Below are 13,474 nucleotides of genomic sequence, written 5' to 3' on the forward strand. Positions count from 1 at the left end.
TCACTCTCGACAATCGGACCCATATGGAGTTCCAGAAAAGTAAATCCACTGCTCCCTTGACTTCTAACACTCAGCGCTGTAGCCGAAGTTGTCAGACACTTCTCGTCCAGGTTTGACTCGACTGTTTCCCTTTCTCTGGGCGCTCTGAATATGTTCTAGCCCTACTATTTCATTTTCTCCTAGCACTGTACCTAGATGTAATTGGCATGGGGTCCCCTCATTAAGTCTTTCTTCTTCTCTGTTCATCTAATGTTATCTATGTCCTGTCTTCTGGGAACTCACAGCGGTTAAACAGTGATTGTCTACTTCTCTTTCCTTCCTTCTTATTGTTTTCCTTCCTATTACTTCATTTTGTTGCATATGTGGGGGAGATTCATTCTATTTCATTTTCCAGCCTATCTACTGAATATTTTTGGCAGTTTTATTTTGCTTTAAAAATGTTCAAAATTTTCCCTTCATATGTTATCTTACAAATGCCCTTCAGATCTCCCTGCAGAGATGGCCAAAATTTTAAGGAATTTTTTTCTAAGTGAATTTTGTTTCCTTATGTTTATAATATTTTTTTAAAAAAATATTTTTACATCTAAGTTGTTATTTTTGGTAGGAGTCTCCCTTGTTTCCTTCCATGCATGGAATTCTTGTCAGAAAATCCACATTAAGAACCTGTGCTAACTGTTGTCTTTTAAAAGGACTCCTGTTTCTCCAGCAAATCTCTCCTATGACTAGAAGCCCTGGGTATGTGAACAGGAGTCCCACATCTCAGAAGAAAACCAACAAAAAGGCTAGGGGCCACTTATTTCCATGAAAAGAGTATCCCTTGGAACACTAATTCTTCCCTCTCCTTAGGCGCTTTATTTGATTCCTTTATTCAAACAACAATAACAATATCAGCTTCACTAGTACCAATGGTAGATTTTCTGTGTTCTATGTACAAGGGTTTGGGGTAGGGTAGAACGGGGGTCAATTTACAACTGGTACAATTATTTAGTAGCTAGACTTTTCTAGTGTTCAAGTCTCTTTGGGGTTACGATGGTCAGATCAGTGTATTCTGTCTGAAAACGTGCCTTCATATTTCCCATTCATTAGCAAGCCTCATTTACTTTATCTCTTCCAGAAATTTGTTGCGCTCTTCTTCAACCAAATGATTTTTTTTAGTTTTCTTTGCTGAGTGTCTCAGTGTCTCAATTCTCTTTTGTATTCCTTGTCTTCAGTTTCAGTGGGGCCTGGGAAAGGAGGGAAGGCAAAGGCACAGGTTTAGTCCATCGTCTGAAATCGGCAGCACCATTGGAAGCTTTCGACAGGGAAACAGCATAGATAGCTTTACCGAAAAGATCCCAGGCTTTACAACTGAAAGCAGATTAAAGGGGTAGGGTGAGAATGGAAACAGATCAAGCCGGAGGGGTGAGAATGGAAAAAGCTTATCCTGAAAGATCGAAGATCCAATTTTCTCTCTGCAAACACGAAGCATTTGGAACGTTGGGAAATCAGGTACTTCACTAAAATAGATCATGATTCAAAACCCAATAATCCCAAAGATGCCCTCATGTACTCAGGGAGAGTGACAAACAGTCTGAATAACCGGAACCTAAAGAGTTGCCTGATGCTAATGGCTCATCACATTTCTACCGGGAAGCACTTTAGGAGTCTGATTTAAATTCTCTCTCTCCGGAGATATTCCGGAGAACCAGAGAGTCTTTTTGTTCTGCTAAGGTTAGATAAGGGCTAAGCATGACAAGCCCATGCTCTGGCAAGCAGGAGGATAAATGTTCTGTGTTACTGGTTTGTTTCTTTATTTGGCTATTCAAAGCTCCACGATTATGAAGACCCAATCTGCAATCAGAATGCTTGGCTTCAAACTCATAGTCCTATGACTTATTAGCAGTGGAGTCTCACATAATTGACTGACTCTCCACAAAATACAATTCTGTTATTCATAAAATAAAAGTGATAATAATTTCTACTTCATGATATTATTGGGAAGAGTAAGTGATAAACCTATATATGGGAACCAGTACAATGCCTGGCACACACGTAATAGTGCATAATTGAAAATAATTATTTTATTAAGATTGAAAGTTTGTGTTCAAAATGCCTCAGTGATAAATATCCATGATATAAATCTAGAATTGAGAAGGTGCATGATAAAGAAACACACACATAAACTTTATAGTCTGGCATTCACCCACTAACAAGCTATATAAATAAAATAGATTAGACTAAAACAAATTGAAAATAAGAGGGAACACTGGTTATGCACAACATCAATCCTAGAGGAAAACACTCATTAAAACTATGAAAGAAACTTTAAAAGAAAATGGGGGAAACCCAAGAGATCTTTGAATGTGTAATAACTAATGAAATTTGGGTTAGTTCTGTGGAATTATCTTGCTCCAAAGTGAAGTTTTCTGTAGATGTGTAATCAGTAACCCTTGACAGCAATTGTGTCTTGAACCTCCCTGTGGAAATATATCAAAAGCTGGGTATCTATTGTTTGCAAACGCTAAACACTATCTTACGATTGTTCTGGTTTTTGTTAAGATCTCCACTCTGGATTTTATTAAAGAAGGAATTTGAACTGAAAGAACTGGGTAAAGCGGTCAAATATAAGTAGCTGTGAAAGACAAAAGAAAAAGGACTGCACAGTGAAACTGGGTGTGGCTGTGCACACCTGTAACTCCAACACTTGGAGGCTGAGGACGAAAGATCACTGAGTTTGAAGTCAGCCAGCTCTACCTAGATCGAGAAGCCTGGTATCAAACAACCATGGAAAAACTCCATTGTGAGTGTCGAATCCTTTCTTTAGATTCATAAATTAAAGTACCAAAATCATCTTAGGTGTTGGTATGTGTAGTGTAAGATAGGTAGGGCAGATAAATCATTTCTTTTAAATTTATTTAGTGTGTTTGTGTGTGTATCACAGAACACCTGTGGAGGTCAGAGGACAACATGCAAGAGTTGGGTCTCTCCTACTAAATGAGTTCTGAGAATTGAACTCAGGTCTTGAGTCTTGGCAGCAGGTGTCTTTACCCATTGGCCCTCAGTAGCAGTTATGCACTGTATATTTAAAAAAAAACAAACTATAAATGATTTTGAAGGCATTTTGTCTGAAGAAATGATAGATGCTGGAGTAGACAGATGCATTTTACCCAACTCAGAAATAAAAAACTGTATTCATACATTAGACATTACATGGCATCTTGTTAATATATGCCGGTTTTATATTTTTATATATCAGCTTAAAAACCTTAAAAGGCTATGACCACATCTGCTAATACCATCTAAAAGTGAAGTCTAGCTCTATAATCATTTTGGGTTAATTAAATATGACATTTTCTCACACCCTCTAACTGCTATAATCAGTTTTAGAAGCATTGCAAAGCTCGGTTCTCCCAATAATCATATGAAATTGATCCCAATTTATAGGATGAGATCATAGAGCCATGGACAAGTCAAGGATCTTGCCAGTGACATACAAAAGGTCAATAAAAGACCTAGTGTTTGGGCACCAGGAGTCTGCTAAGAAAAAAGCTGCTGTTAACCTCTGAGCTGTGGAAGAGAATGATGGATCAGCATGAAATGAAGCAACCCTTAGTTGGCATGCACCATACAGTTCACAGGCTTCTTTAAAACCATCAATCAGACACTCCATGACCACCCCAAGAGGCAGAGACTTCTATACCTATCCCGAAGACAAGGGAAGGACTGCCTTCTATGGCCCATCACGATAGACCAATGGTCAGCACAGACCTAAATGCCCAAGCTCCCAGCACTGGGCCAGTCCAGGGTCAGGAGGGTGTGTGACAAATGAGAAGCAAAGGGGTGGGGCTCCTAAACAACACAGGCCTTGTTCCTAAGAAAGTCTGGCTTCACTTTGTGCCGTGTTCTTAACCCGCTTCGAAGAGACAGAAGTCAGGAATAAGACACAGGAGCAATGAATTAAGAGGACAAAGCCAGAACTTTAGAAGACAGAGGTAGAGGAGTAAACCCCAGCCTCTGCCTACCTCCCCAAACCTCTCTACCTGCCACCTCGATGGGCACTCCTTACATCTGTGTGAGGAGGTACAATTTCATTATATTTTCCTTCCATTCAGGCAGATAGGCTAGGCTGGTAGCCAATTCCTTCTGGATGGGCCAGGCCCAGGCCTCAAAGAACGGAGCCAGGTTCTTCTGCACTTGCTGGGAGAACAACTTCACCCACAGATTCATTTTGTCGACATTGTCTGTTGGCAAGTTGGTCTGGTTTCTGTACTCTGTGAAGATACGAATAAACGGCTCCCAACCAAAGGCCTCTTGGAGCTAGAAGGGAAAGTTGAAAGCAGGTGAGACGCCCAATCCACCAAAATAAGGCACAACACACACACACACACACACACACACACACACACACACACACACGTGAAGTTGTCAGTTCAGCTTTCTAAATTTAGCTTTTCATCCATCATGGATCATTCTGTGTGCAGGCCTCAGGCCCTCCTCTCTCATTTACTAATCTTAAGAAAAATGTCGAGGCCAGGACGCAGTGCCTGGCAGACGCGCAGTGAGTGACAGTCACAGAAGCAGCTCCGGCAATCAGTGCTTCTCACACTGTCCTTGTTCATCTACCCACGAGCTCACGGAGAGAATAATGTGATAAGAATATGGGGCTTTAAAACTGGCTGGGGTGGAGCAATCCTCATTAGCCTTCACAGTCTCGAGGTTAAATTCCCATAGCTTGGAACTCCCCCAAATCCTCATCCTAACACTGATTCACAAGGCCACTAAAAATGGCCTTTGGGAGAGAGAGTGAACTAGGTAGAAGTCTATAGATAATTATAACAAAGAACAAGAATTTTAGAAGTTGTCACCTTTAGGAGCCACTGGACAAAGCTCATACTTGAAAGAGCCACAGGGCCCGTTTAAAAGTCACCTTCATGTGGCTACTGGAATGAGCCCACACTAGCCAGGGTCACATGGTTTTGGGGTTCAGGGGCCTTTTGGTAGTTATTAGAACAAACATGTCTTCACTTCATGGATGAGCACATAAGGAGAAAGTAGCACTGAGCATGGACGGTGAAGGGTTTGAACAGGTGGGAGAACCAGAATAAATCATGCCGGGCTTAAATCCAAGATGATGTCACTCCCCGGAGTGACCTAGAGACTGATCCAGGCACTGGGGCTGAAAAACTGGGGAATAGAAAGTCAGTTCAAAGGCAAGGGGAAGCTCCAGATCCAAGGCAGAGAGGAGTCCTGGATTGCCGATATACAGTGGAATCTGTGCCAAAGCTTTAGCATAATGAAGCTTTTCGATAGCAAGGAAGCAGTATACTCATCTAAGGAAAAAATGGGTCACAACCCATCATAGAATGAGTGAGGAGGGTGGCCTGAGAGCTATGAAGTAGGAGAGCTTGGTTTCTATCACTGGTATGATTGGCTTTAAAGCCATGGACAACAGAGTGTATTTATAGGACTCCATGCAACTCAACCAGATTTAAGATTTCTCAGTGCTATGCACTCTTTACTACACTACGGCAGTATGATTGACATTATTAAGCCAATGCAGGGCTGTATACTTCGTAGGGTCACACAAAGTACTGCACGGATAGCCATCATTATGTGCTGCTAGCCCTAGACTCTCACAGGGACTCATGTGACTGAAATGTGGGAAGCCGATGGAGTAGGCAGCCTGCACGGTCACTGGCGTATCATTTAACCATGTGATCCTGGTGCTCCCCCTGCCTTGCTGCCCTGCAGTCGTTCCCAGTACCTGTAAGTATGTCTCCAGTGCAGTCCAGGCGTTCCAGTTCTTCACATTGGGCCCCTTGCTTAGGTAGATTCGGACTCTCTTTTCCCGGACAGGGGGCCACAGGGCAATATTGGCACGGCTCCGCGGTATTCCCAGGACCGTTTCATGCACATAAACACACCACAGGTTGCAGGTGGCTTCAGTAGTGTGTGGTGGGAACTCCCACTCCTGCTTCTGCTGGTTGCGGCCCAGCTCGTGCACAGGGCCCCACAGCCCCTTGGTCCTGATGAGCTTCTCACTGATGAGCTCCTGCACCGACTCCAGGTGGCACATGATGGGGTACCCGGCATGCATCCAGCCTGAGGATACAGAAGAAGAAGGGCAGGTCAGCATCCTCTCATCTCGTCATTACGTCTGTCTGTGAACGGCCTCTTTTCCAAAACGCACAGTAGACCCCCGGCTCCTTCTAACACCCTTATTGCTCCAAGAGGTCATCCAAGCCCAGACAACTTCCAGGTGTTCTTTGTGCTCATTCTACAGTGACATTTTCATCTTTCTTCTGATTTGAGCCCTGGAGGAGTACAGGTTGCTGAAGGCCATTCATCATGCTGCTTATTTGAGTGTCCTGCTTTTATGGGGTGGGGTGGTCGTGGTACCCATGTGAGACTAATTTATAACCCTTTCTCAAACTCTCTGAAGATGCCTCTGCCCCATCCTTCAATGCGGGATTACCTACATTGACAGCACACTGCAAGATATAGTCATGCAGTGTAAAAATGAGGATCTAGAAAATTTTTCATGGTGCTTCCATGCTTGTACGTGCCCATTGTTTAGGGTTCCGGACTCATTTTCAAATAGCTCTTTGTTTTGAGTTTTCCAGTTACCTCAACTAGGTTAAGGCCCTCTGCTGTATTTTCCAACTTCTTAAGATTCCTGAGGGGAGCCCAACAAAGCTCAAGTGGCATCTTTTGATTTCATGACATGCTAACTTAAGCTAATATTTATTTTGATGTAATCTCTCCCATTTCCATTTAATCCAAATGGAATATATCTACATGTCTTGCTAGCAAAAAACATTCTCGCTCTCTTTGCCTCAATGGCTGTGGAAAGAAGGAAGAAAATACTTGGGGAAGCAAGTATCACTCAGAATACCCACCGACTGAGATCTGTACGTCAGCCACAATCCTCTGAGGCAGACGCAAAGGGAAGGGCTCACCACCCAGCCTCGCCACAGCCTGCATCACCTCGTCCCAGAGGCGGAGCAGTGGCTCGGGATTCTCCAGAGCTCGAAGATTTGCAGTTGGCACAGTCAGGATGAGGTTGTCGGTGGCTAGCTCTCCCCATGGACCAGGATGTTCCTGGAGACGCCTCTTCCATTCTTCCTGGGATGTCTCCCCTATGAATAGAGGCAATAGACTTTAAAGCGTCCTTTTCAAAGTCCCTTAAGTTAAAACATGCTTGCCACTTGAACCCCAGAGAATCCCAAGATGAAAGCCATCCCTTTTCTCCACCCTTGGAAGCCCCTATGGGTACAATTTAATTTTTTTTCTTGGCACCAAAGCAGAACTTAAAGAAACCAACCACCTCCCTCCACTGGTCTACCCCTGTCTCCTGTACTAAATAGCCCCAGAAACTTCTTCATTCTCAGCCTGCCACTTTTCAATGTACCCTTATAATGTCGACTCACCTAGCTTGTAGTATGGAGCACGGACAGCCCCCTTCACGGTGATGGGCACAGAGCCCAATTTGCTATTCTGAGGCACGATAATATAAAGGAGACCACCCCAGAGGCAGGTGATGGATTTCATGGGCTTGTCCAAACAACACCGGTTAATCACAAGGGGGCCTCGGAAAAGCTTGCTGGCCTTGGTCAGGTCATCAGTATGACAGCCAATTTGTATCTGAAGCAGAGAAATCATCCTCAGAGTCACATGGAGTATGTGTGGGTGGTAGAAGAAAGAACAGGATATGGACTCAGGAAGGGGATTAGGCTATGACCCCATGTACCACTGATGATGTCATATATGGTAGTCATAAAATAGCATTTTTTCAGTTCATATGTCCTAAGTTATGAGACAGAAAGTAAGCTAATACTCACTGACTGAATGCTTATAGAATGTCAGGGAACCTTCTATCGAGGTCTCTTAGTCCTAATTCTATTATGTAAGTCAAAAGAACAAATTTTAAGAGCAGAGATGGCTATTCTGAGGCAAGATGATTTACAGAGTCCTGGGATCCAAAATGTATCACTTCGATATATTTCGTTATATATCAAAACAATGTTTCCTTACCATTAAGAAGGGAAAAGTGTTTTTCTTTTTTTTTTCTGGTTTTTCGAGACAGGGTTTCTCTGTGGCTTTGGAGCCTGTCCTGGAACTAGCTCTTGTAGACCAGGCTGGTCTCGAACTCACAGAGATCCGCCTGCCTCTGCCTCCCGAGTGCTGGGATTAAAGGCGTGCGCCACCATCGCCCGGCCAACATTTTTTTTTTTTTTTTTTTTTTTTTTTTTTTTTTTTTTTGGGAAAAGTGTTTAAAGAGTGAATTGTCAGTAGTGAGTTATGCAGACCCTATCCGATGCCAGAGCATTGGGGTTCTGCATCATGGAGTGAGATGGGGAGTGGCCCTACCTTCAGATCAGCAGCGGCAGCATCTTCAGGCAAGGAGACCTCTATGATTTGCCTTCCGGGTATGTAGAGTCCGGTGCTCATCCAGCAGTATCGCGTGCCTGCCAAAGCACAGGAAGGGCAGACTGCTCCATACAGTGCTGCACAGACCCCTCATAACGTCAGCCACTCCTTTCCCCGCTATACCGCTCTGATTCTGCCAAACACTGCCTAATATCCAACCCTTATCTTCTTGGTGCCCACAAAACAAAGCTTCCATCCTCCTGCCGTCATACCTGGATTGGTGCAGTTGACATCCACGGTGATGGGAGACTCTGAGGGGCGCAGATAGAGGCTGCTGTACATGTCTTCAATTTCTGGGACTAGTAGAGAGAGGTCACTTCCGGAGTGGGCCAGACCTGTGGCCAGGGAAAGCATGGCCCCCCTGCAGCAGTCATTGATTACAGGGTTCTCTCGGGTTGCCACTGGGAGCCTATAGCGGCTCAGCAGCTTCCGCAGGAGTCGGTGCACCGACATGTAAGCAGGGACCTCCTCTGCGGGAATCTGCAGGAAAGCTGCCCCGTCTGGTCCCAGCTTGGCTAGCCAGCCCTTCTCCACATTCCCTCTCTTCTTGCCCATTATCACTTCGAACTCTGCCAGGGTGGAACGGAAGTGATAGGTCCTCATTCCTGCTTTAGGGGTGCGGAAGGGGCCTGGGTTGAGGCTTTGGCTCGTGATGCTGATGCCAAAAGGGTTGAGGAGCAGGTTTCCTGGGAAGCGAGCCAGAGGGGACACTCCTGGGTTCTTAAAGGCCCACCACCAGGCTTGGGCTCCAACAAACAGCCCGCCACCCTCTGCTACAAACTCTTGCAGCTCCTTAACGTCCACATCACTTGTGGGTTCAAAGCAATAGACACTTGCATCACTGGTCAGTTGGGGCTCAATGCTGGTGTCTATACCCCCTACTGCGAGTAGACCACTTAGTGTTCTCAGCTCTGTCTGTACCACAATCTTGCCTCTGCGGCCCCCGTCCAGCCAGCGGACAGCATTGAGCAGAAATGGGCCAAGTTTACCCACTGTGAATAACACCTTATGACCAGTTACAACCACTCGTCCCCGGCCATAGCGGGCAGCGGCTATCACACAGCCATGGTAGGTATCTAGCCCTAAGGGAAAAGCCAAAGCCCCATGCACTAGAAGCTGGGATGGGAAACAGTCCGAGTTGGTGATGTCCAGCTCTGAGATGCCATGCAGAAGTTCATCTCTGTCTTCTGAGAGGTCATCATCACAACTGCGAAAGAAATACACACTCCTGATTAGAGGGACCACTCTGCATGTAGTTCCTTGAACGCTGTGACACAAGGGTCCCAACACTTTCAGTAATACTGTTATTATTATTATTATTTTTTTAGATCTTGTGGAAGATTTTGGAGAACAGAGAAGGTGACCATTTTTTTTTTTTTCGGAAAGGGGACACAACTCTGACCATTATTAATTCCGTTATGTTCGTTTTCAAATCACCAATTCTTCAAAGGAAATTGCATAGAAGATCTTGCTGCGTTTATCAGATATTATACTTAAGACAGAATGGTACAGACTTAAGTTCATGCTTATTCCACCCATGTATGTATTCCAATATGTGAAGAATTAGGTGAGGAATCATGTTTTTATTCTATAATGAGTCTCATGTATATATTTCACACCACTAATTTAATAGGGAAAATGGCTGGGATAAAAGCAGAGTTAGTGGTGCCAGTGAACAGACTGGACCTCAGAAGATGGAGTGGGAGGAGGTCGTAAGTCTCAACTCTCATGAGACCTGCGGTCCTTTAGTGGGAGGGAGTACCATACTTGAACGCCGCCTGTCTGCAGCTTGCCCAGGAGGAGTGCAGTGCCACATGCTGTGCCATTTTGCTCAGCACCAGTGTTTTTCCTATGCATAACCCACCCCCTCCCACCATGAGGACCTCAGGCTACCTTTAAACTCCAAAGGGAGATTGAGCCCTTGATGTGTTGGATGACCTCCACACGCCTGCAACTCCAGAATTGAATCTGTCACTTCTGCTAGGTGTCAAGCTATGACAGGAGCCAGCATAGAGGAAACACAAAACGGGTGTCAGATAGACAATGGATTTTCAGCTCCCGTACTGTACAGAGCTCGGACTAATTGGCAGGGAAACTGGGGCCTTGCTGCAGACTGGTCCTTTCCTTCCTTGAGGCATCAACCATAAAAATCCTTTAACTATCTCTTCTTGCTCTGATTTTCTTCTCTTTCACACAGCATTCTGCGATGGGATAGAAGTTACTGAAATAAAGATAAATTCGAACTATATCACCTGATCAAAGCAAACTCAGCAAGCTGGGAGAGGGGGTATTTATGTAGGACACAGCGTAGATGGAATCAGCTGAATCAGAAACCTTTGGTAACAGAAGAATCTGGAACACATACAAGTAAGAGAAGATGGAGAAACGGAAGAGCCAGGATTATCATTTGTTTGGGAAAATACCTCTCAGGAGCCAGTAATGATCAGCCTAGAACTTCAGTGCACTTGACAATGGACAAGATCACCTCACTTCACGACCATACGTACACACATATGGTCAACAGGTCTATGAGAAAGTTGTCACCACTACTCACCAAGAAAGTGGAAATCAAATCCAGAGGGAGGATCCTCTCTATTAGAATGACTACTCTCAAACTGCCAAATGATAGCAAGTCTGATGAAGATGTGAAAAAAAAAAGGGAAATTCTTGCACACTGCTGGGAGGAATGTAAACTGGTAGAGCCCTTATAGAAAATGGTTTGGAGAGACCTTGGAAACCTAAAAGGGAGCTACCACATGACCTAGCCAACCCTCCCTTGGGTATATACCCACAGCAATAAGAACGGTGCCTTCCAGAGATTCCATGTTCCTTGCAGCACTTTCACAATAGCCAAGATAAAGAAGAATATCTCAGAGTACCCAGTGATAAGAAGGGAACATGTTATGTGATGTTTGGGGGAGGGCATGACTTCATGTCTCTCGGGTAACACTGAGGAACGAGATGGCTGAGATGCTACCCCTCTTTCCATGTTGTAGACTTACACATTGTCATTCACAGGCCATCCCTACCTAATGCAAGGTTGCAAGAGTTTTTGTTGTGGTTGTTTTTGGTTTGGTTTTCTTGCTTTTGTTGGTTTGTTTGCTTTCGGGCTATCATTTAGAAGTTTTTAGTTTTACTTTTGTACTTGGGTCCAGACCTATGTTTGAGTATTGTACGAAATACATTAAGGGTCAAAGTTCACCTTTTCCATTATGGTATCTAGTTGTTCCTGAACTCTATGTTGAAAACACGGCTTTTTCCTCATTGAGAAAAATCTCTCTGAACTACATAATTTGTTTCAGTGGCCGGTTTGTCTACCCTTATGCAAGCAGCACAGTATTTCAGCCACATCGCTCACTTCACCTCGCTTCGCCGCACAGGCATTGTATCATACATGCAGTGATTGCCTGATTTTCAGAGTGCAAAGCTGTCTGTAATCTGTCAATCACGTTTTAAATAAAACGCTGATTGGCCAGGCAGGAGGTAAAGGTGGGAAAACCAGACAGGAAGTAGAAATGGTGTAATGAGAACAGGAGAATTCTGGGAAGGAAGGAGCACAAGATCACCGAAGCAGCAGGATGTGATCTGCCCCACTGAAAAAAGGTACTGAGCCACATGGCTAACATAGATCAGAAAAATGGGTTAATCACGATGCGAGAGTTAGCCAATGAGAGGCTAGAGCTAATGGGCCAATCAGCTTTATAACTTGTAGAGATCTCTGTGTTATTTCTTTGGGGCTTGCCAGCTGTGGGGTACCGGGCGGGACAGAAATCCAAACAAGCAGGCCTGTTACAAGCCACACAGGCCAGGCAGTGATGACACACACCTTTAATCCCAGCAGCCACACTAGTTTAGCCATAGAACTTGGGCAGTAGTGATGCAAGCCTTCAATCCCAGCACTAGAGAGGAATATAAAGAGGGATGAGGCAGGTACTCGCTCTCTTTTCAGTCTGAAGATTTTGTAGAGGTAAGAGCTCTGTAGTGGTTGGCTGCTTTGCTTTTCTGACCTTCAGCTTGAACCCCAATATCTGTCTCTGGGTTTTTATTATTTATGCTACACGTACATTCACCAAAAGGGTGACCATAGTGCAGTGAGATAGTTTGTGAGATGAAGGTGAAATGGCCCAATGGATAAAGGCATTGCTGGCCAAGCTTAGGGACCTGAGTTCAACCCCTGACATTCATGTTAAGGGCAAAGGACAGAACAGACTCTGTTGTCCTCTGACCTCCACATGTGTGCTGTACTCATGACACTATATTTCCCACATCTCTCTTTCACACACACAAATAATAATAATAATAATAATAATAATAATAATAATAATAATAATAAAAAATTGTTAAAAACAGATTGAGAGGCCACATTCATAATCCTTTTATTAGAATATATTGTACAATTCTTAGATTTTTATTTGATAGCTATGGTTATACTTACAATGTACTCCATTGATAAATTAAACTTTAGTATATTTAGGTATGTGTAGGAAAATCTGCCTCTTGATTTTTAATCTATTTTTCTTGCCCCACAGTGCTCACGAATGCTTTCTATACAATGATGAATAGAAAGACGGCACCAGTAATAGTCTTGCCTTATTCTCATCTCTAAGGTAAAAACACTACTGCATCCTTAATAATGTTTTTATAGCTGGATACAAAGGCACACACCTGTAATCCCAGCTCTTTGGAGGTGGAGGCAGTAGGATTTATTAAAGTTCCAGGTCAGATTTGGCTGCACAGTAAGCTCAAGATCAGCCTATGCTATGAGACCCTTTTTCAAAAATCCCAACAAAGCAAAGTAAATTAACAGAACAAAGTGAATGCCTCTTTTCAGACTGAAGAAATTATTTTTATACTGTTTTTCAGTGTTTTATCATGATTGAATATGAACTCTTCTCAAATGCTTTGTGTATATCTATTGAATTGTATGATCTTATTTTCTTTAGTTATCATGCTAAATTAATTTGGCTTCTGATTAGTAAACCAGTCATTTATAAGTAGGACAGTTGAGTTCTGTTATAAAATATTATTCTTTTGTATATCAAACTATTTCAGTTGTTAATATTTA

General features: G+C 43.6%; 1 protein-coding gene across 3 annotated transcripts in view; it reads right to left on the reverse strand.

Annotated features, from left to right (window-relative positions):
- Window positions 1–39: 39 nt before the first annotated feature.
- The window catches only part of LOC119806943 (TRPM8 channel-associated factor 1), a 45,675-nt gene continuing 32,240 nt past the window's right edge, over window positions 40–13,474 (reverse strand). For 2 of the 3 annotated variants that reach the window (XM_038319059.2, XM_038319060.2), the window contains exons 3-9: window positions 8,622–9,616; window positions 8,350–8,447; window positions 7,410–7,623; window positions 6,879–7,118; window positions 5,744–6,081; window positions 4,046–4,296; window positions 40–1,223 (exon numbers count right to left, since the gene is read on the reverse strand). In XM_038319059.2, the coding sequence (XP_038174987.1) occupies window positions 1,214–1,223; window positions 4,046–4,296; window positions 5,744–6,081; window positions 6,879–7,118; window positions 7,410–7,623; window positions 8,350–8,447; window positions 8,622–9,616 (2,146 nt within the window). In that variant the 3' untranslated portion in view covers window positions 40–1,213. Of the gene's footprint in view, window positions 1,224–4,019; window positions 4,297–5,743; window positions 6,082–6,878; window positions 7,119–7,409; window positions 7,624–8,349; window positions 8,448–8,621; window positions 9,617–13,474 lie in introns of all 3 variants that reach the window. The other variant, XM_038319061.2, reaches the window with a different exon arrangement.

Source organism: Arvicola amphibius, chromosome 2 (genome assembly GCF_903992535.2).
Source record: "Arvicola amphibius chromosome 2, mArvAmp1.2, whole genome shotgun sequence".
NCBI classification, from domain to species: Eukaryota; Metazoa; Chordata; class Mammalia; order Rodentia; family Cricetidae; genus Arvicola; species Arvicola amphibius.